Below are 24,239 nucleotides of genomic sequence, written 5' to 3'. Positions count from 1 at the left end.
CTTGAACTAAAATCTTCACCCTTACCTCATAACCCCAATCGAAGCAACAGATTGTCTAAAATATTTATCTGGGAGGGTGATCAAAGGTACAGAGAGAAGAGCTGCATTCTCAGCTTTTAGCCCTGTTGCAAAACTGATATCTACTCTATACTCCCAGCACTGATGGAGACAAATGACTGTCTGTATCTCACAGTGGGGAGACTGAGGCTCAACGAAGTGAGTGGCATGCCCAAAATCACATAGAAAGTTGACTTCAATTCCTAACCTTCATTCTGTTGCCTGAGCCACATTCCAGGCCAGGGACCACATGGGGTGAAATTCATGCTCCATTTCAGGAAATAGGATTGTTGATTTTTCATTTACACAAAAATGAAAAATAAATACCAGATATTTGAAAATATATTGCAACTTACTGGAATTTAAAAGTGCAATTTGACTGAGAAAATTAAATTAGGAAATCTACATAGCAAAAAAAGATGTTTTGAATGACATGCAGTTTGTCTCTATAGAATTTTGTTAACCAGTGTCACCCCAATAAATTCAATAGAAAGGAAAATAAATGTACTTTGTCTTTCATATACACACAAACAATATCTCATTGTTTCTTCTTCAGGGAGCAGCTGTGAAGGAAATTGGGGGAGGAAAAAGAACAAAACACTACATCTTTGTGTTTACACAGAGCTAAGCTTTTAGTCCAGCCTTCCTGAACTCTAGGGGGTTTGACATGCATTAAAATTAAACAGCAATGACCCAGTGGAGCTTATAAAACAACTTGGGAGAAGCCAGTTACCGACACAAGGCATCTCAAATTGGATAATTTTGCATGTGGAAATTGCCTTCATCTCAATAAAAAGGTATGTACTGTACTTTTAATTTTTATTTAGGATAAATAATGCTTAAAATAGAGACAGTCTTGACTTTCAATTGCCCGTTTTCAGCTAACAATTATAACTAACACGATTATGAGACTGATGCACTGCCCACTGCACCAAGAAGGCCAATTAACTAACACAACTGAGAGTTGGTGCCAGTAGCTTTGCAAACTTGGCTTCATTTTTCCTCTAAAAAACTTACAAGGTTCTGCATTTTGCCATGTATAATGCATACCCACATTTTTGTGTACATTATACGTGGGATTATTGTGCCCATTATTATACCCATGGTGTATAATCATTATACCAATGTATAAAGCACATTCGTATTTTTCCCTCAAAAATTTGGACAAAAAAGTGTGCATTATGCACGTAAAAATATGTAGATATTATTAGTGCCATTTTTCAGATGCGGAAACTGAGGATTAGATAATTTATGCAACTGGCATAAGGCAAGACCTCCACCAAATGCCAGAGCTGGGTGCCAGCACAATGTTGACTCCCCTCAAAATCTTCTGCCTGCACAATGCAGTCTCTCTGTACTATATGAATCAATGAGAGGACTTTTCATACACTAATACTGTACTAGATGAATTCTCAGACACTTGTTATCCAAATGTGCATTACAGTAAAATAGTGAAAAATGAACTGGAATTCATTCTGTTGATATAAAATGCACTTAACAATATGGTACATGGCCCTGACTGGTGTGGCTCAGTGGATGGGTGTTGTCCTACAAATCTAAAGGTCACCAGTTAGATTCCTGGTCAGGGCACCTGCATGGGCTGCAGCTCAGGTCTCTGGTTGGGGCATGTGAGAGGCAACCAATCAATGTTTCTCTCCCTTTCTTCCCCTCTCTCTAAAAAATAAATAAATAAAATACTTTTTTAAAAACATGGCACAAAAATATGTTCTTCAGAAGATAATATATTTTCTTGTTAGGTTCAATAGCTAAATGGGTTTAGCCATTTAGCCATTTACTTGTGGAAATGTATTATATTTTATTATGTGAAATCTAAAAATCTAGTCCTTAATGTTCTGCAGCTTCTTGAGATCAGAGACTAGGTCTACGCTAACACGCAGGTGTTAGGACTGCAGAGTCTTAGGAGATCTGTTGGCATAAGGAAGTAACCTGGGCAAATTAACCTCACTGAGTACAAAGAGGTCAGGGCAGGACCCTTCCAGACAGGATGTTGTGGAAATTCGATGCCTGGAACATGAAAAATACTGAGGCCAGGGCTTCTGGATGGGGAAGGTCAATGAGTATGGCCAGTGAGTCTCAGAGTCAGTGTTGACCCAGTAGATGCACCTTAGTAGAATTAGTTTGAAATTATTTACTATTCAGTTAAAATAATTATAAAATTACATTTATTTTAAAAAGTATTTAAACTTTCATCATTAGTTCAATCTTCTCACTGATATTAATTAGAAAATGCAAAAAATATCTTATATACCCAAGTTCATAGGTACATGTTAATAATAGATTTACCCTCAGTGGCAATCAGTTAGTGTTGGGTGAATTAGAATGGAAGGGGCAACCATAAAAAATTATGGATGCTAACAGCCCTTTCACAAAAAAAAGTTTTACCTATTGGAAGAAAATTACTGCACTAAACAGGCATCTTTGGAACAGATACAATCAAGGCAAATTAGCCTTGCTCTGAAATCCTCCTACAGAACTTTAAAAAAAAAAGTATCAACCCACAATAGAACATTTTGTAATAAAGTTACAGAACAGAACTGGGGGGGGCGGGGGGCGCCGACTAGAGAATGATATACTACTACTGAGTGGAACCCCTCCTTGTGCTACAGGTGTCCCCTCCCCATACTATGTTTGCCTTGCCCACTGCCAGGAAAAAAAATCTTTCAATGCCAGAGATTGGTGAAAAGGAAAATAATTATTTATTTAAAAAGTTATACAGACTTAGAGTAATGACTTAATGTTCTCATTAAAATACTAAAGTCCTTTAGAATACCCACAAATGCACGCAGTCCTTCTTTCTCCCTCTGCCCAGTCCGGGGTACCATACCTCAGGAAAAGAAGTAGAAGTCTGTGGCTCAAAAAGCCCCTCAGCTGTCGCAGGTTCGATTCCCAGTCAGGGTACATGCCTGGGTTGCAGGCCATGGCCCCCAGCGACCGCACATTGATGTTTCTCTCTCTTTCTCTTTCTCCCTCCCTTCCCTCTCTAGAAATAAATAAATAAAACCTTAAAAAAAAAAAAAGCCCCTCAGCTCCCAGCACCATGACGCTGAGATCTCCAGTTAATCCAAATCCATGCGGCACCTTCTCATGGCACACCAGCAAGAGTCCTTTCACCCCTTTCCTTCCCAGCAAGGTCTCTTCTGCTTCCTAAGCCATGTGACAAAAGGGCGCACCCCAAAGCTGTGTGGTCCTGACTTTCGACAAAGCCATGTGGTCCCTCTGCCTTTCACCAAAGTTGTGTGGTCCCAACTTTCCCCAGAGTCACGTGGGCCCCAACTTACTCCAATGTCGTGTGAGTCCCAAACTTCCTTCTTTTCTCTCTCAGTATCCAGAGAGATTGCAGGCCCAGTAACCAGAGGGAGTTGCTTCCCAGTTACATCCTGAGTCGAAGTCACTCCCATCTCCCTGGCTCAAAGCATGGCCACAGCTATGTAACATATCCATGAAACCAGTTAAAAGTTAAATGATTTGTTAAATGACCAGGCCAGAGGTTAGCTGCAAAACTGTTGCTAAGCAAAACAGCTCTCAATGGCCCTGCTCCATGTGTTCCATCCCCTAGATCAGACTTGTTGGGGTGCAGATATCTTATATATATGTATTTAATATTTCTGGACACACTGCGTTCTGGACCCCATTACAAATCCCTATTTGGGGACCCCCTTAGCTGCACCCTGTATCAATAAGGTAGTTGTCAGAGTAAGACATAGAACTGACTTTTGGTGTATCTGTCATGTAATGAAGCAAGACTCATCAGGTTAAGGGAGGTATGCATAGGAAGTGTGACCCAGGGGAGCTTCGGAATGGACAGCTGGAGATGGGGACTGAGTCCTATCTCTCTGCCCTTCTGAGCCCCAGCTTCCCCATCTGTACACCTGGAGGGAAGGGTTGGGTAAATGTCCTCTAGGGTCCTGTCCAGTTTTAAAGACCCAGTAGAATGTACAGAATATGTGGCCCTCCTTTGAGGTTAGATCTTTTGGGCAAGGTGCTGAATGTGTCCCCCAGGGGGGTCAAGAGTAGAGTTCCAGTGGTTCTGAGAGTCTCTTGGAAAAGGATGCGAATTTTTGTAGGTTTAGTCTGGGTTTCTGCAAATCCATCAGGAAAGGTGAAAAGAAAGGTGTTTCTTACATCGTGGTAGGGCTGATGGGAAATGGAACCTCGGAGACTGAAGGAGAGATAAAGGTGGCTTTATCCCCTTCTCTGCAGACTTGCTCAGTGACCACCCGCCTCTGTCAGCTTCTATTCATTGTATAATTTTTCTTTTGAAAACTAGCCAAAAAACCTCCAGAAGAAAAGTTATTGATCATTAAACGTTATTTGAAGGTTTGGAGACTCATAATAAAGTGGTTATAATTATTCTTATTTTGACACATCCTTTTAAATGCTCAGATCTGAGAACATTTTGCTCACATTGATTCAGTCCTCCTCCTCACAGGGAGAAAGACAAAGTGCTGGATGTAGCTGTCATACAGTGACAGGCAGAGAGTCACATGGAAGAGAGCAAACTGAAAGCAAGTCAGTGAGAGAAGCAGGGAACAACCGGGAGCTGAGACCCTGCCCACAGCCCTGCAGCCCCCCACCCCTGCCTACCGCCCCTACTCAGAGCAGCCTCCGCTGCTGGAAGGGCACTTTGGGCAGAAATGCTTGTTACAAAGTTTCATGCAAGCTACCAGTTTTTCTCAAGTTAAATACACGTCTATGAAATATATCCCCAATAAAATGTAATAAATAAATAAATGAATTCAGGAAACAATAATTTGTTTCTGCTTTTCATAGTAACAGTAACTAGCATTTATTGAGCATTTTCTCTGTCAGACGCTGCTCTAAATACTCTTTCTCGATTTTCTCATTTAATTACCACAAAACTTCATGAGCTGGATATGATTAGTATTTCCACTTAATAAATAGACCAGGAAACTAAAGCATAAATTGGACATTGTTATACTTCGTATGTGTAAAGCCCAAATTAAAAAACCCAGTCAGGTCAGGAGCAGCGGGATTCTGGGAGGAAATGTGTGGAATGCACCCCCTCCTGTGTTGGTAAACAGCCCAGTGAGACTGGGGCAGGGGGCGGAGCTAGGGTCAGGGAGGCATTTCTGTATGAATCTCATAAGATACTAAATGTTATGTGTGGTTTGTTTTCATTTTTTTCTCTCTCATGATTAACTTGACAGCTTCAATATCTCTCCCTTTGCCTGTCCACCTGCCCCAACATCGTTTCTGTTCACTCAAGTATCTACTGTGACTGACACTACAAGGTTCTGTGGGAGAGAGTCCAGGAAGAATCAGACACAGTGTCCACCCTTGAAAAATGGCCAGTTAGGTGAGGGGGAGAGGATGCAAAGTAAATCCAACAAACTCCAGCTCCACACAGAATGTACTCTAATGCAGGGGCAAAGGGCCTAGAGAGAGGCTCGCACGGGAGAGAACTACACAGCAGTGCTGACAGTTCAGGTGGCCCTGGAGGATGAGGGGTTCACACGGGGCAAAGGGAAGGATTGCCCGCGGAGGGGACCTGCCAGCCGAGAAACCTTTTTTCTGTGATAGCAGAGAAGATGCCAGCTGCTTTGTTTACTTCAATTTCAGGTTCTAATCCCAGCCACCAGCCCCCAAGATGGTGATGGCGCTGCTGCTGCTGCTGCTACAGTTTTCGGCACTGGCTGGACTCTTTGGTGCAGCGGAGGGACAAGCATTCCATCTTGGGAAGTGCCCGACCCCTCCTGTGCAGGAGAATTTTGATGTGAATAAGGTGTGGTAAACTTTAAGCAGTGGTATTAGTAAAAGGCTAACTTCCCACTTGTTTTGTTGTCTCCTGTATAAATAAGCACCCTACAAGGCTCAGCTTTATGATTCTGCTTTGATGGACACAGCAAAGCTATGGTAGGTACTTACCTTACTTGTTCTCACCAAAGCAGATTCTCTGAGACCAGGAGCCAGGAGTTTTGTAAAATGATCTCAGGAAGCACCAGTGAGTATGTAGGGTAAGTGAGACAGAGAGGACAGAAAAGCAATAAAGGGTACATTCAGGAGGATGTTAACTCTGTGAACAATGGGGTTCAATCTTGCTGGGGATTCTCTGATGAAATGTGTGGAATGCACCTCAGAGTGTCCCACAGAGGGATGCAAGTGGGCCCTGGGAGTTCACATGGCAAAGATGCCTAGCAGAGAAGAAGACAGAGGGGCAGTATGTGTGGGAATTGTCCATGATGGTAAACCCAAAGGTGAGCTAAGAGGACATGGGATCAGGCATCAAGAGGAGCTGCTGCAGTGCCATTGTCCCCATTCTACAGATGAAGAAGTTGAATGTTGGAGAGCTTATAACCTACCCAGTGACACAGCCAATGAATGCAGACTGGGATTCAAAACAGGCTTCCCAGAGTACAGAACACCCATGTGTTACTCCAAACAGGACCCAGAAGAGGACAGAACTCCCCAAGGGACTTTTTTTGTTACCCACACTAATGATATATCAATATAAGCAGCTCCCCAATGTATGGCTTTTCCTCCTCGAATTAGGCCCAGCCTTACTGAATATCTGTGTGGCCAGGGGGATAGAGCAGCAGAAAGAAGCAGCTATTGGATGACATGGCTTAGAGTCTCTCATTGTTGCTAACTCATGCCTAGAATCTCCCTGTTAAGACATATTCTCAGCCCTGGCTGGCATAGCTCAGTGGATTGAGCATGGGCTGAGAACCAAAGTATTGCAGGTTCAATTCCCAGACAGGGTACATGACTGGGTTGCAGGCCATGACCCCCAGCAACCACACATTGATGTTTCTCTCTCTCTCTCTCTCCTTCCCTTCCCTCTCTAAAAATAAAAAATTTAAAAAAAAGACATATTCTCCTTAGTAGAAGTTTAGTTCTATTTTAAGAAGAAATTTACTTGTTGTAAGTAACATTAACATTGTTATCAGTAACTTACACCTCAGTATGAATGAGTATTGGGACCTCTTAGGGCATGGATTAGGTACAGGATAAAGGAAGACAGCTCAAAGCCTGAAAGTGGCGGGGGTGGGGGTGCAGGGGGGAAGATACAGTACACCAAAGTCTACATTGGCTTTCTCCATTCATTATTAAGGGCTAATTTCTTTATTCAGGTATATGAGGCTTTACAGAAAAAAATCCAGGGAATTTGAATTACATTTCAATTTGGGGGTAAAAATCCCAAGATACTTTGGAAATTATAATTGATCTATGTTTAAAAAAATTCTTTGAGAGATAAAGCAGGATGTTTAACTGAGACATAATCCATGTACTATATACAATTTACCTGTTTAGAGTGGTTTTACTGTCAGTGGTTTTTAGTATATCCACAGTTATGAAACCATCAATATAATCAATTTTAGAACACTTTCATCATCTCAAAAACTCCTTACCTATTAACAGTTATTCCCTGCATCCCCACACCGTTCTCTGCCCTAGGCAATCAATAATCTACTTTCTCTATGTATGAATGTGCCCCTTCTGGACAATTTCACAGAAATGGAATCATACAATAGGTCTTTTCTGACTGACTCCTTTTACAAACATAATGTGTTCAAGGTTCATCCATGTTGTAGTGTGTATCAGTACTTCATTTCTTTCCATTGCCAAAAATATTCTACTGAATGGCTTATACTACATTTTATCCATCTGTTCATCATTTGTGCTGTTTACACTTTTTGACTCTCAGGAAAGATGCTGCTATGAGCATTCATGTCCAAGATTTTTTGTTTGCTTGTTTGTTTTTGTAGACAGGCATTCCCAGTTTTCCTGGGTATTTACCTGTGAATAGAATTATTAGGTCATATGGTAACTCTGTGTTTAGCCTTTTGAGAAACCGTCAGACTCTTTTCCAAAAGACCTGCACCATTTTACATTCCCACCAGAAGTGTATAATTCTAACTTTTCCATATCTTTGTCCACACTTTTTATTGTCATCTTTCTGAGTATAGGCCTTTTACTGGATATGAAGTGTTATCTCATAGTAGTTTTGAGTTGCATTCTTTTAACAGCAAATGATGTTGAGCATCTTTCCATGTGCTTATTGGAGATGTGTCTATTTAAGTCCTTTGCCCATTTCTCAATTGGGTTATTTATCTTTTAATTATTGAGATATGAGTTCTTTATATCTTTTAGATACAAATTCCTATCAAATATATGATTTGCATTTTTTTCTCTCATTCCATGGATTGTCTTCTTATTTTATTGATACAGATGAGTTTTTAATATTAATGAAGTCTAGCTTATCTATTTTTTTCTTTTGTTGCTTGTGCTTTTGGCATCATATTTAAAAAGCCATTGCGTAATCCAAGGTTATAGAGATTTACTACTATATTGTCTTCTGAAGATTTTTAGATCTAAGTCTGTGATCCATTTGAAGTCAAGTTTTGCATACAGTGTGATATAGGGGCCAACTTTTTCTTTCACATGTGGATATTTAGTTGTCCCAGAACTATTGGTTGAGAAGACTGTTCTTTCTTCATTGAATAGTCTTGGCATTCTTGTCAAAAATCAATTGGCCATATATGTGAGGGTTTACTTTGACGCTCAATTCTATTCTGTTCATCTGTATAGTTATCCTTATGCCAGTACAATACAGTCTTGATTGCTGTAGTTGTGTAGTTAGGTTTTGAAATTGGACTGTATGCATCTTTCAACTTTGTTCCTTTGGCTATTTTGGGTCCTTTGCATTTCCATATGAATTTTAGGGTTAGTTTGTTAATTTCTGCAAAGAAACCTATTGGGAGTTTTAATAGAGATTACTGCACATTAAATCTGTGTGTCTATCAATCGCTATCTTAACAAATTTAAGCCTTCCAACTCATGAACATGAGATACCTTTACATTTATTTAGCTCTTCTTTCATTTTTTTCAACAATGTAGTTTTCAGAGTACAAGTTTTATGTTTCTTTGCTTACACTTACTTCTAAGTATTATTCTTTTGATGTTATTGTAAATGGAATTTTCTTAATTTTAGTTGCAGATTGAACATTGTAAATGTAAAAATGTATTTGATTTCTCTGTATTGATCTTCTATCCTTTAATCTTAATGAACTCCTTTATTAGTTCTAATAGTTTTGTGGTTTATGGTTTCACTAGGATTTTCTGTGTACAAAATTATGTGGTCTGCAAATAGAGATAGTTATACTTCTTTCTTCCTAGGATTCTTTTTAAACATTGCATTTTCCTATGTAAATAGAGAAATTGAGACTCTAGAACCTGAAAAATACAAGAAAACAGATTCTCCTCTAGAGCCTCTGGAAGAAACAGCCTTGACAACATCCTGATTTTAGCCCAGGGAGACCCGTGTCAGACTTTTTACCTATGGAACTATGAGAAAGTGAATTTGTGTTATTTTAAGTTTATGGCAATTTATTACAAGAGCAATAAAAAACTAATAACTCTTTCCCAATTGTTACACAAAATGTAGCATAGTATATATACTACTGGTCTTTTTGTTTACTGTATCTTGGAGATAATTGCACATTACTCTTTTAAAAAAAGATGTATAACATTCCACTGTATAAATATCATTTATTTACCCATCCCCCTACTAATGTTCACTGAAACTCTTTCCTCTCTTTTATTAGTACAAGTTGTACTGCAACAAATAATCTTACACACACATCATTTCTAATTATCAGAGAATACATTCCTAGATGTGAAATTGGCCGGGACAAGGGGTGTATGCGTATTTACTTTTGCTATATATTGCCAAGTCACCCTCCATGAAGGTTGTAAATTGGTTCAATCTCTATGCAAAGCAATGTATGAATACATGAGGGTGTCTGTCCACACAGTTGTGTACTTACTTTAAAGGTGACTGTGTACACCAGGGTTATGAACTGAGAGCAAGTTTCCAGTGGAAGAATGATACAAGTTATCTAAATCCTGATCATCTGCCTTGTTTGGTATGGCTCCATTGGTTGGAACATCATCCTATAAACAAAAGGTTGCAGGTTCAATTTCTGGTCAGGGCACATACCTAGGCTGTGGGTTTACATATCTGCTAAGGTGCAGACGCTTATGATCTTGGTCTGGGTGTATAGGGAAGGCAACCAATCAATGCCTCTCTCTCATGTGGATGTTTCTCTCTCCCTTCTTCTCTCTCTAAAATAAATGAAAAAAAAATTCCTCTGGTGAGGATAAAAAAAAATCCTGATCATTTTCCAAAAGCCTTTGTGGCCAACTCACAAAGTTGGGGTGATATGAGGAGAATTCAATCACCTCTAGAATCCCACGGTGAACATATCTGACTTTGTACAAAATTCAAAGGTGTCTTGAAGAATCATATAACATTTGAGATGGCACCTTACATCAACCAGACCAGCGATTTTCAACTTTTTTAATCTCATGGCACACATAAACTACCAACCAAAATTCTGTGGCACACCAAAAAAAAATATTTTTTTGCTGATCTGACAAAAACAGATATCATTTTGATTCATTCACACCAGACAGCTACTGTTGTGTTGTCTGTTTTCATATTTTTATTTGACAATCTACAGGAAAAGAGGTCTGTGGCCCTGAATAAATAATAAGGTATTTTATGTTTTAAATATTCTTGTTCACAGTTGAAGATCATTGATCTAAATGAACCTCTTCCTTTGACAGAGCTTTAAATTTCACGTAGATTTTGGCTGAAAAGGACACAGAGTGTATCTAAATAAAGAGCACTTTAGGGACAGAATGTGGCATTCAACCAGTGCCCACACATCTAATTCACTTATCCTCCTTTCAATCAGTATCTTGCTCAGTTGCCAGTGGAAACAATGTAGCCCATTTTTCCTGGTTTCCCCAGGAAAGGGCTCTGCTCTGAAAGATAACAAAGGAGAAGAGTTTGTTGGTCCCCAGAGAGGCTCAAGGCTTTGCTCTACTTGTTGTCTCTGCAGTATCTTGGAAGATGGTATGAAATTGAGAAGATCCCAGTGAGCTTTGAGAAGGGAAGGTGCATCCAAGCCAACTACTCACTAATGGAAAATGGAAACATCAAAGTGGTAAACCAGGAGCTGAGGTGAGTGGCTGTGGTTTCAAAGGCATTGCACATCCTGGAGCCAACCCTGCAGAGAGCTGTCCTCAGGTGACTGGGTGCCCTTGCAGTCTAGTTAATGGAAGATTTGATCATTGCTAGGTCTGGACTGCCTGCTTACAACAGACCTTGAGAGGACAGCTTTTGGCAGGCAGTATGGTGGGACTTAGAAGTCATTCGCTCATTTCCATGACCACTTGCTAACCACCTATTGGGCACTGGATCCTGTGAGAGGCACTAGGGACTCAAGGGTAACCCAAATTGCAGGTTCCTGTTCTCACTGCAAATGAAGACTCTACTAGCAAAGGACATCAGGGACCATCTTGTCTTACCTCCAAACCAAGAGAGAAGCCCTTTCTATATCACCTACTGACAGAGGGCATCAAGCTTTGCTTGAAGCCTCCAGGAAACTGGGTACTCATCATCATCCATGATAATTTATCCAATCTCCAGACAGCTTTGGCCTTTAGAAAATTCCTTTTCTTATTAAGCAAGGACCAAATACATAAATAGATGCACTCTAGATTATGTGAACAGGATATCCTATAGAATTGTACTTTTCTATTACTGAATGATTCTTACAGATTGATGTTTGATCCTCAAATTCACACTTTGAAAAGCAGCCATAAACTTAAAAAAAGCCTCAGGAAAACTCCTATCCATCCTCTATCAACAAAAATAAGAACAACAATAAAAACAGTAACTAACAGTTGTTAATCATTTCCTATGGGCAAGGCACTATTCTGTGTATATATGTATATATACATGTGTATGTACCTATATGTATGGGTGTGTATGTATATAGGATGGGCAAAAGTAGGTTTACAGTTGTTGGTATGGAAAATAATGCAATTAATAAATAATAGTACAAGAATAAACTCTGTGTTTCACATACTCACAAGTGTAAACCCAAGTTTTCTCCACCCTGTATATTGATTTAATACCATAACAATCCTGAAGTAATGCTGTCGCTAACCCCATTTTTATGTATAAAGAAACTGAGGTACAGAGAAGTAAAGTAATTTGCCAAAGTGTCACATAGCTTATAAGTGACGAAGCTGAGATTCCAACCCAGGGGAAGAGAACCAAAGACAAATCAAAGAAAAGGTGGGAATGTAAGGCCGTCCTTCCTGTTCCTTAGGGAATCTGAAAATTGTGTTCAACTCCAAGAAAATAAGTACAACCCAGCCTGGAAATTACTTAGGCTCAGAGGGACTTTCTGAGGCCACCCTATTATTCACTAAGCTTCCAGTGAGCCAAAGCACAATGGGTTGACTCTCTGACCCTCCATGAACCAAAGAAACAAAGGACTCTGAGGGTCTCTAGGGGGAAGTTCAGCTCATTTCAGAGCCCAGGAAGGGCTACAGGAATTGAGATGTAGACTCCCAGAACATCACAGGAATTTTGCAAGCCCTGAAGCTGCAATGACTTTATTCCAAATCTTTTATCCCATTTGAAGACCAAGAGTCAGACAATGACACAGATCCCAACATCCATGCGATCCCCCACCTCTCCTTCAGAGTTGGCAAGAATCCTGAGTGTTCGATTGCTCTGCCTCTAGGATCATAAGGTACAAAGGGATATGAAGAAAGGTTTGCTAGTTGTAGATTCTCCTTCCAGGAGTACTGCAGAGTAAGTGGAAGCCACAGCAGGGAGTCTGAGCAAAACACTAGTCAGTATCACAAAATTTGAAGGACAAAGCATCTGGCACAGGGATGGGAGCTGAAGCGCTTAGGCTTTTGAGAAAGGCTGAAATCCAGCCTAAAATCCTGCTTCTGCCACTTACTAATGACCTGATGTTAGGTTATCTGTTATCTGTAGGTTATCTCTAGGCTTCCCTTTTCACCTAAGTAAAATGGCAATAATCATAGTACCTCCCACAGAAGGCTTTGTGAGCAAGAACGAGTCAACATGTGTGAAGCACTTAGACCAGTATTTGGCATATAGTAATCATTTAATAAATACTCCCTATTATTTTTAATCTGCTGCTACCCTTGAAAATACCCATGCATTTTCCCATAAATAAGTGAGTTTCTGGTCAGAGACTGGTATTTTAAAAAGTGTTCTGGAGCAGAACACAAATAATAGTGAAAAGAGGAAAAGCCTGATGGGAAGAGATTGATTTGTTGCTAAGCAACTGTGTGCAGATAGAAATGGACTATCTTCCCAACAGCTGAGTTCCAGGTCAGAGACCAGGGCTTTCTCTGGCCCTATTCAATGACAAACAGAGAGTGCATCCAGGACCATCACACTACATGTCCCACCCTCCCTTACCTGGTTCTTACAGGATGGTTCCCAGGACATGCATCACCACTAACCATCGCCTGCTAACTTTCTGACACATACTGTTTCTCCAATTTTAGTTTGTCCCCTCGAGGACTGATGAACAAGCAGCTCCTCTCCTGTCTTCCTAGGAAGAACCCCTTAATGTCTGAGCACCCACCCTGTGTGCTGCCTCCATCCCCAAGCCTTTCTCCTCTGCCGTGTGTCCATGGGGTTACCGGGAGTTATCCAGAAATGGCGTCAGCTCCCTTCAAAACAGTGAAAATTTTTCATACAACCTAAGACCATGACTTTTATATATATACCATTTTATCTTGTACCACTAAGAAATAAATGACACTTCCAATTTTAAGTATAGGATGTTATTAATTGTAAGATGCACATTTCTTCATATTTAATGTCTCTGAGACCTGAATATACCTCAGAATCACTGAAATAAGGTCAATGTTTGCTCACCAACTGCTTTTACCTGGCCTACATCAAAACTTCCCACATGTAATCAGAAGCTTGCTGAACTAGAAGGGGCCTCAGAGCATTTCACGTAGTCCAAAAGACAGTGTCGAAGCGCAAGAGCCTAACATAGCGTCGAGTCCTAGATCAATGCAATCACTGCGTTTTATCGCCCCAAGTCTGTATTCCTCTGCTTGGTCTTAGAGACAGTCACAAAGCAAAAGGGACAGAATGAAACGAGAGTCTAACCTTCCTTCGAGATCCTCTGGAACCAGAAATCATAATGTTGGCCACTATGGTTCCTAGTACAACAATTATTGCCTCTCATTGATTGTTGGCTTTCAATGAGTTCAGGTTATTTTTTAACTCATTGCAGATCTGATGGAAGTGTGAATCAAATTGAAGGTGAAGCCTCCCTGGTTAACCTCACAGAGCCCGCCAAGTTGGAAGTGAAGTATTTCTGGTGTAAGTACTCACTTCCCTCAGAAGGCTTCAGGGAATAGAGATGGGCACACTGAGGACTAGAGCCCTGGGCCAGAGCACTTGTGTCACATCTGGGTGTCATCCATAATGACTCAATGTATAATTACTTATTGAGCACTTACTCTATGCCAGGTACTGGGCAAGTTGCTGGAGGTGCAATGATGAGGAAGACAGGGCTGACCCTTGTCCCAGGCAGTTTACTATAAAACTACAGTGAGTGTTTGAACAGAGGAAGCACAGATCGAAGCAGTAGGAGATCCAGTCCAGTCTTGTTCCCTAATGGAAACTAAAGCCTGAAAAATTAATAGTTATTAGCAGAACAGCTAACATGTACAAAAGCTTGGAGATAAGAGACTGACAAAAGTAAATGTAGTTGTTGGGATCCCTGAGAGATATTTAATCACAGGCATTTGCCCTCTGAATTCTGGGCTAACTGAGGAATACCCACAGACAACAGAGTAAGCATCATATATTAGTTTTGTTGCTGATATAGATACACTGGAGGATTCAGCTCAGAACTGTGAGGTTTTCTAATGCCAAAAGGGCTTGGGGCAGACATGGAAGTCACCAGATGCAAGAAGATTCATTCATCCCCCAGCCCCCCTACATAGGTGAAGGGCCTAGAGTAGGGCAGAGAGGAAGTTCTTATTCTATAGACCAAGATAGGAATGCTGAGAGGAGGAGAGAACAGTCTCTCCCACACATATGACCATGGGCAACTCTACATCTACCCTTACGGTTGTGAAGATAACTTAGATAACACATGCTCTGTAAGCTATAAAGGGCTCTCTACAGGTCAGTTTCTCTTGTGATTTCTACAAGTAAGAAAGTGAGGTAAAGAAAAGCTAGGTGATATAGGCATGGTCGCTGGACTACTTAGAGGCTGAGTTGGGACTAAAACCTAGGTATCCAAACTCTCAATTGAGAGATGGGGATGGGTGTGAAGGTCAAAAGGTATGTGTACAACCTTCATAAGGAAGCCTTAAATAGGAACTAAAAGAGGCAAGAGTGGCTGGGGAAGCAGAGGAGGAAGAGATTTATTGTGGTTGAAGAGATCAGATGTTCACATTGGGTTTTGCAGGGTATATGGAAGATTATGGGAAAGGATGTTCCACGTGGAAAGAATGGCATCAGAAAAGGCCTGAAAGGTCCATGAAGTGGGAGACAAGATGGGGTGGAGGTGGGGCAGGTCCCCAAGGCCATGTTAGAGAGTTCTTCCATGAAAAATGAGAGACTGTCAAAGTTTTCTAATAGACATAGACATTTTCTTTACTAAAGGAAAATATCTGGGTAAATTTATGCTTCAGTGCTACATCCTATAGGGTGGAAGACAGAATGTGTGTGCCTGAATGTGTGTGCAAAGTGGGGCACAGTGCTGCTGATGACATATCACTCAGGGATGAATAGCTCTCAGTCCAGTGGGGAACACACAAAGCAGTTGAAATTCAATGGTAGCAGATATATGGTGAATATATGCTCTCATGAGTGAGTCAGGAAGGCAGCACCAACAGTGATAGAAATGTAATTTAAAAACAATACTGAGTTTAACTCCTGCAGCCTTGTCCAGGCTTCCATTCAGACATCCTCCAAGTGTCCTTCTGTTTTTATATTTACAAACAGATAGAGAGTCAGAGATAGGAGATGCTTTAGTGGGTGGTCATCTAAACTACGCCTCCTGGATCCTGACCATCACCACATTCTAAGGGTCCTTGACCCCTAGCTACACTCTAACCACACTCATACTGCCTTCTTTGTCCAGTGGCTTAGCTCTGGTTTGACTGGGCAACAGTGAGATTATTTTTGAGTGGAGGGGGTGGTATGCTTAAAACCCGGGAAAGCAAATCTCCCAGTACTGCATGTGTCCAAGTCTTTTGTTCTTATGAGGTCAGCACACATGTCTCTCCCATGTGGGTCAGTCTTCCACTTAAATTTAACAAGCTTTGTTAGGAGTTTCCCTTGTCTTGAAGCTTGACTGTGGCAGTCAAATTCACAGAGGGAGTTTCTGGATTTAGATGAAGAGGGTAAATCCCCCACCTCTCCTCTTACGGACCCCTTTAATTTTGGGCTTTCAATGCTATACAGGTATCAATCAATGAATCCTTATAAGACTTTTTGTAAGGAAGAGCTTATAATCTGTTGCCACCTGATTTACCATATTTTTAAGAATGGGAAGATTTTCAAAGAGCAGGCAGGAAGAAAAACACACAAACTAACATTAGCCCCTGCCTCCTCCCTTGGTCAAGTTCTAGAGGAAGCTGGCTGATACTGGCTTACAAAGCCTGAGGACCCTGACCTTACATTCTGTACAGTGCTTAGCTAAGTCATGCTTTCATATACACTAGTGCTAAGTGCAACCTGGCAGTCTAGGGGGTCCAGCCAAACCCCTCAGTTACTATGGGCTTCCCAAGACCAACCTGCTACCAGATCCTATCAGGGAGGATCCAGAATGTTAGCTCTGAATTCTGGCTGCATATTAGAATTACTGGTGGGGTGGGACTGATATTTTGCAAAGCACCCAAACAGTTTCCACATGAAGCCAGAATTAAGAACCACTGATTTAGAAGAACCAGGACCCCAGAATGTGACTTCTAGGTTCTGAAGATGAAGGTTGCTCTTGCTCTGGTCCCTCTTAATACTGTCCTCCTCTGTCTGGTTCTCAGTGATGCCTTCAGCTCCGTATTGGGTCCTGGCCACCGACTACGAGAACTATGCCCTCATGTACTCCTGTACCACAATCATCTGGCTGTTCCACGTAGATCATGTTTGGATCTTGGGAAGAAACCCTTACCTTCCTCCAGAAACAGTGACCTATCTAAAAGATATTCTGACCTCTAATAACATTGACATCGAGAAAATGACCATCACAGATCAGGTGAACTGCCCCAAGTTCCTGTAACAGGCCCAAAATGAAGGCTGCATTCACCCATGTTCCCTCTTCTGCTTTGCCTTTTCCCAATTCTATCCCTCCTCTCGTAACAACAAACCAATCCACCAAGACAAACCATTCCAAATACAGAAGGGAAATTTGACAGCAGAAGCCAGTGGAGGAGAACTCAAGGAAAGTTGGCCCAAGCACTTAGCCATACACTACTCTGTTACCTGGTGTGCCTAACAATAAACTTTTGCTGACTTGCTGTGCTCACAGTAAATTTCTAATTGAATCATTTGTGGGTTTTTAATTACTAGGAAATATTTAATCAGTTATGTTGAAAAAACTAAGCACTGAACAGTTTACATTTAAAGGTTAACCACCCCGTTTCTGGAAAGAGAAAGCTGGTGGCAAAGGCATATTCTCAATGACTTGGTGGGTGTCCCCTTCTGTATTAGGCAGTCCTTTGCAGAGGAATCATTCAGTGTTTTTGAGTTTCTGGCAGGCAGTCTCCTTGAAGCATTTACTTTGTCATCAGGAGGTCTTCATAATCAGGCTGAAGAATGAGACCATCTTGGAGTCTGTATAAGAATGAAGAGAATCTATCAGGGAGATCTATGAGAATTTTTTAAAGAAAAATTTTGGGGGGGTGAGAGAGTCTTTTATTCAACTGATATTTAACGAAGGCCCAGCTACATTCCAGGCATTGAAGAGTACAGAATCCCTGTCCTCCCACGAAGGTTCACAGACCAGTGAGGGAGACTGGCAAGTTAAAATAAAACAGAATCCAAGCTAAAGAATGCAAAGGTAGAGGCCTGTGAAGAAGCCATGGGAGGCCCAAGAAAGTCTCAAACCCTGCAAGACACAGGCACCCGTGAGACTGTACAGTCACACCTCCAGGTGTCCAAGTTCAGGGAGTCAAGAACCACCTTGAGGTTTTTTTCTTTTTTTGATATTGTGACTTTCAAAATCAGAAAGATTGCAATTTCATTTAGCTCACATAACATTTACAATCTACTAATGCTTTAAGAAATGAATAGAAATTTAAGCCATTTGATTTGACTTGTGCTTTTTCAACATGAATATAAAATATTAATTTCCTTAAGCACTTGAGACTCTTTAATGCTATATATTAAAGGTTACAAAAATTCCAAGGATCTTAATATGTAAGTTTTCATTTTACTAAAAAATGCGATCTCAAAATGTAGCTCTGAGTTTGAAATTCTTAAAGGCTGAAAAACACGGGGCAAAAAGGTGGTACAGAGGAGGCAGGTATTGAAGGAGAAGACCCTCTTTTTCCAGCTCTGCCTGCCGCTGTGCCCTTGTGCTTTATCACCCTGCTCACCCCACCAGAGAGCACTTGGCTCCTCTTCTAAAATACAGTTCTTCCCAAGAGCATTAAGATATTATCTATCTCTTATCTTGTGGTACAAAATAAGTTATGATTGCATTATTCTTAACAGCTGTCTGGTAACACCTAAAACAATGAAAGTGACTACCTTTTGCACCTGTTCTGGTATCTTGCCCAAAACAGAGGCTCAAATTTTTTATGTGAATGAATTTCTGAATGGGTGGATAGAAGGATAGGCTTAGAGTTTTTGATAAAGAATACTATAAAGCAGGTATCAGGGATGACTGATTCTGAGAATAAAAGGGGGGATCTAGAGGGCAGCATGGGGCAACAAATATCTAAAAGACACACGGGAGAAACAACAAAAAATCCAGAAGGGAGAGGAAGAGAAGAAAAGTGGGAAGAAACACACAAAATAAAGACAGTAGTACTTGATAAATCCCCCTGTACCCATCTTCAGTTCCAACAGCCATAAACATTTCACCAGCCTTGCCTTAACTGTCATCCACTACCCCCAGGTTTTTTCCTAGAGTGTTTTGAAGCAAATCCCAGTTATCACATCCTATTATTTTGCCCATAGCTAACTACATGTAAGTCTCTAGCAAGCACACTTTTTAAACAAAGAGACCAAAGATGCTTAGAGAATTCAATCTCCATGTAATTTAAAGACTATCACTCTGGCCAGATGGCTGAGTTGATTGGAGTATAGTCCTATACACCAAAAAACTGCAGATTAAATTTCCCATCAGAGCACATACTGAGATTGTGGGTTGGATACCCAGTCCAGACATACAGAAGCAACCAATTAATGTTTCTCTCTTTCCCTTCCTTCCTTTGTCTCTAAAAAAATAATCAATGGATATATCCTCAGATGAGGAGTTTAAGACTAATAATAATAATATTAAACAGAGATTATTTTATGTAATCAAAATGAAGGAGACAATGTAGGTACAAATGTTCATCATAGTCTTTTTAAATATATATTATTGATTATGCTTTTACAGTTGTCCCATTTTCCCCCTTATTCCACTCCACCCTGCAACCCCTTCCCACCCACATTCCAGCCCCCTTAGTTCACGTCCATGGGTCACAGATATAAATTCTTTGGCTATTACATTTTCTATACTATTCTTAATCTCTTCTTAAACTATTCTTAACCTCCCCCTGTTTATTTGGTAACATTTACGCTTCTTATTCCCTGTACCTTGCCTCATTACCCGCCTCCACCTCTCCCTCCCCATAACCCTCCATGTGATCTCCATTTCAGTGATTCTGTTCCTGTTCTAGTTGTTTGCTTAGTTTCTTTTGTTTTTGTTTTTTTAGGTCAGTTGCTGATAGCTGTGAGTTTATTGTCATTTTACTGTTAATATTTTTCATCTTTTTTCTTAGATAAGCCCCTTTAACATTTCATATAATAAGGACTTGGTGATGATGAATTTCTATATTTCATTTATTTATTTATTTTATTGTTGTTTGAGTATAGTTGTCTCCATTTTACTCCCCACCACTCCCCCTCCACCCCAGACATCCCCACACCCTACCCTTGTTCCTACCTCCCTTTGGTTTTGTCCACATATCCTCTATACATGTTCCTAAACTCTTTCCCTCCCCTGCGCCATTATCACCTCCCACCTCCCCTCTGGTTACTATCGGTTTGTTCTTAATTTCACAGTCTCTGTACAAGAACTTTACCCATTTTTTAATTCAGTTGTTTGTCTTCCTGGAGTGGAGTCATGTGAGTTCTTTATATATTTTGGACATCAAACCCTTGTTCAAGGTATCATTGGCAAATATGTTTTCCCATACAGTTGGTTCTTTTTTAATTTAATGCTGTTTTCTTTAGCCATGCAGAAGCTTACTAATTTGCTGAGGTCTCTTTATGTCCCTTTCTCTATATTGGTGAAAATATTGCTGTGTGGAATGTCTGAGGTTTTCCTGCCTATGTTTTCCTCCAGGACTTTTATGGTGTCACAACTTAGATTTAAGTCTTTTATCCACCTTGAATTTATTTCTGTGTGTGGTGTAAGTTGGTGGTTGAGTTTCATTTTTTTTGCATGTAGCTGCCCAGATTTCCCAACACCATTTGCTGAAGATGATATTTTTACTCCATTTTATGATTCTTCCCCCTTTGTCAAATATTAATTAACCATAGAGTCTTGGGTTTATTTCTGGGCTCTCTGTTCTGTGCCATTGGTCTATGTGCCTGTTTTTATGCCAGTACCATGCTGTTTTGATGACAGTGTCCTTGTAATACAGTTTGATATCAGGTATTGGGATCCCTCCTACTTTGTTCTTCTTTCTCAAAATTGCTGCAGCTATTCAGGGTCATTTATAGTTCCATATGAATTTTTTGAAGTGTTTGTTCTATATCTGTGAAATATGTCATGGGTACTTTAATAGGGATTGTGTGGAATCTATAAATTGCTTTGGGTAGTATGGACATTTTGATGATGTTAATTCTTCCAATCCACGAGCATGGTACATGCTTCCATTTGTTTCTGTCTTTCTTAGTTTCTTTCTTCAGTGTTGTATAGTTTTCTGAGTACAGGTCTTTTACCTCTTTGGTTAGGTTTATTCCTAGGTACTTTATTTTTCTTGTTGCTATATCAAATGGGATTTTTTCCCTGGTTTCTTTTTTTTTTTTTTGATGTTTCATTGTTGGTGTACAAAAGTGCCTTTGATTTCTGAGTATTGACTTTGTATCTGGCAGTTTTGCCAAATTAATTTTTTTGGTCAAGTAGTTTTTTAGTGGAGGATATAGGATTTTCTCTGTACACTACCATGCCATCTGCAAACAGTGACAGTTTTGTTTTCCCTTTCCAATTTGGATGCCTTTTATTTCTTTCTCTTATCTGGTTGCTGTGGCTAGGACTTCCAGCACTATGTTGAAAAAGAGTTGTGAAAGTTGACATCCTTGTCTTGTGCCTGACCTTACTGGGAAAGCTTTTAGTTTTTGCCCATCGAATATGATGCTGGCTCTAAGTCTCTTGTATTTGGCCTCTATTATGTTGAGGAATACTCCCTCTATTCCTACTTTGTTGAGAGTTTTTATCATAAATGGATCCTATATCAAATCCTTTTTCCACATCTATGATATGATCATGTAATTTCTGTCTTTCCTTTTGTTTATGTGATGTATTACATTTATTGATTTGTGAATATGATACCATCCTTGCATCCCTGAGATTAATCCCATTTGATCATGGTATATGATCTTTTAAACTTATTGCTGGATGTGGTTTTGCAATATTTTGTTGAGGAATTTAACATCTATGTTCATCAGCAATACTGGCCTCAAGTGTTCTTACTTTGTATGTCTTTATCTGGTTTTGTGATTAGGATGATGTTGACTTCATAAAAAGAGTTTGGGAGTCTTTCATCCTTTTGGGTTTTTTGGAATAGTCCTTGAAGGATAGGGGTTAACTCATCCTTAAATGTTTTTTAAAACTCTCCTGTGAATACATCTGGTCCAGGGCTTTTGTGTGTCATGGGTTTTTTGATTACCCATGGTAGTAATTGAAGCAGCATGGGCTGCTTCAATTTTGTCAGTTGTTATTGGTCTGTTCAGGCTTCTGCTTCTTCATTCAGTTTTGGAAGATTAGATTTTTCTAGAAATTTGTCCACTTCACCTAGGTTTTCAAATTTCTTGGCATATAGTTCTTTGTAGTAATTTCTTACAATCCTTTGTATTTCTGTGGTATGAGTTGTAGTCTCTCCTCTTTCACTTCTGATTGTGTTTATTTGGGTCCTCTCTGTTTTTTCCTTGATCAGCCTCCTTAAAGGCTTGTCAATTTTGTTTATCTTTTCAAAGAAACAGCTTCTGGATTCATTGATCATAGAATTGTGCTTTTAGACTCTATGTCATTTAACTCTTCTCTGATCTTGGCCATTTCCTCCCTTCTACTTACTCTGGGTTGTCTTTGATGTCATTCCTCCAGTTCTTGTAGGTGTAGGGTTAAATCGTTTATTTGAAATGTTTCTATCTTTTTTAGGTGTGCCTGTATTGCTATGAACTTCTCTCTCAAGACTTCCTTCACCATGTCCCATAATTTTTGGGTTGTTTTGAGTTCATTTTTATTTGTTTCCAGAAACTTTTTGATTTCTTCCTTGATCTCATTCTTGACCCATGCATTGTTTAATAGTATAGTATTTAATCTCCATGAGTTTGAGTGTTTTTGAGTTTTTACCTTGAGGTTGGTTTCTAGTTTTAGTCCCTTGTGGTCAGAGAAAATGCTTGACATGATTTCAATTTTTTTGAATTTGTTGAGGCTTGCTTTGTGACATCAAGGCCTTTCTGAATTATTCTACCATCCCACCACACTCCTAATCCAGCTGAGATGATTTCTTAATTTATAAATATAAGGTGTTATTAAAGCCATCTTTACTACCAACAAGGTCCTCCATACACTTCTAGAAGACATGAAGGGAGATATCAAGTAATATAGAAAATTTTTATCCTCATAGTTGTCTAAACATTGTATTATTTTATAAATGATTTCCAAAAAAGACCACTCACCTTGAAAATTATGAAAAATTATATGAACATTTTAATACTTAAGATGGCAGCAAGATACATGGGAGCAGAGTCTACTTCCCTCTACACACTGATGGAATACCTAGCCAATCTTCTGAGGAACAGAATGAATAGCCAATGGTATCCCAGCATACATAAAGGTTAGAGGCCAAAATTGTAGAAGACATTGAGAAATCAGATGGTAAGGAGATTGCTTTGGGATGATAAGGTCCCTGGGACCAGTGTGAGGACCAGTGAAGGGTGGTTGCAGTCCCAGGCCTGGCACCTGCCAGGTCTGCTGCAGGATTCTTGGAAGAGAGCCAAGTCAATGGCTCCCTCCCTTGCCAAACAGGGAGGTTTAAGCAGCACCAGGATTGATCTGGATGCTTGAGGTCATTGAGGGTAATAAAGAAGAAATGGCAAACACACAGGGGCAATGTGCTCCCGCTGAGACTGGACATCAGCTGGGTTGTTACCAGAGAAATTGGAGAGCTGGGTGACACCTGGAGAAGTGAGAAGAATTGGACCATGATGGACCCTGACCCAGATAGTCTCCAGGCTGGTTGGAAAGTTGGGCTGTGTGAGGGGCCAGGCACTTGTTTGGAGCAACAAGCTTGAACAGGAGGAATTAAAAAAAAAGGGGGGCTCTCGGTGGCTTTTTAGGGCATATTCCCTAGTAGATGCCCCTGCCTCCACTGGCTGCACCCCTGCAGAGTCCGCAGCCTTAGCCACACCCTTACCTTCACCCCAGCTACAGTGGTGGAGGGTGCCTGCCCATGCCTGGGACAGCCCCAGCAGCACACACTCAACCCACGCCACCATAGCAGCAGAGGCCATGCACCCATACCAGCAGCCCAAGCAGTGCATACTCTGCAGCAGCAGAGGAAGCCCTGTGCACACCTGACCCAGAGGCATTTGCCCATGCTCCCAACCCTGCCCTCCAGGCCAGATTGGCTTGCTAAGAGGAAGGTGGAGGTTCCCTCCGCACAGGAGAGCAGCAGAGCTAAGGGAGTCAGCAGTCCCCAGAAAAACTTAACTCAGTGGGAGAGCTGAACTACCCTGAAGAGACTTTGAGAGGTCCTAGAATCTAGGACAGCAAAGAGTGAGAAGATGGTTTGTGAGTTTTCCCTAATTGGTACACCTCAAGGACAGCATGACTGCTGGACTGAAAGTGTAGGCTTGGTGCAGAAGGGCTCTGGGGGCCCAA

The 24,239-nt window shown here is 40.6% G+C and overlaps 1 protein-coding gene across 2 annotated transcripts; it reads left to right on the top strand.

Annotated features, from left to right (window-relative positions):
• The first annotated feature begins 743 nt into the window (after positions 1-743).
• On the top strand, positions 744-18,174 carry APOD (apolipoprotein D). 2 transcript variants are annotated; one of them, XM_045851359.1, is made up of 5 exons: positions 744-854; positions 5,659-5,821; positions 10,947-11,068; positions 14,193-14,281; positions 16,960-18,173. In XM_045851359.1, exons 2-5 carry the CDS (start codon positions 5,687-5,689, stop codon positions 17,193-17,195), a joined length of 582 nt encoding a protein of 193 aa, XP_045707315.1. In that variant the 5' UTR covers positions 744-854; positions 5,659-5,686; the 3' UTR covers positions 17,196-18,173. The 2 variants fall into 2 exon arrangements, with proteins under 2 accessions (XP_045707315.1, XP_045707317.1); XM_045851361.1 differs by lacking the exon at positions 744-854 and having other exon boundaries at positions 16,960-18,174.
• Positions 18,175-24,239: the final 6,065 nt, after the last annotated feature.

This window comes from Phyllostomus hastatus, unplaced genomic scaffold (assembly GCF_019186645.2).
Source record: "Phyllostomus hastatus isolate PE091 unplaced genomic scaffold, TTU_PhHast_1.1 phas_contig_86, whole genome shotgun sequence".
Classification (NCBI taxonomy): Eukaryota; Metazoa; Chordata; class Mammalia; order Chiroptera; family Phyllostomidae; genus Phyllostomus; species Phyllostomus hastatus.
This window is presented reverse-complemented; position numbering and strand designations above follow the sequence as displayed.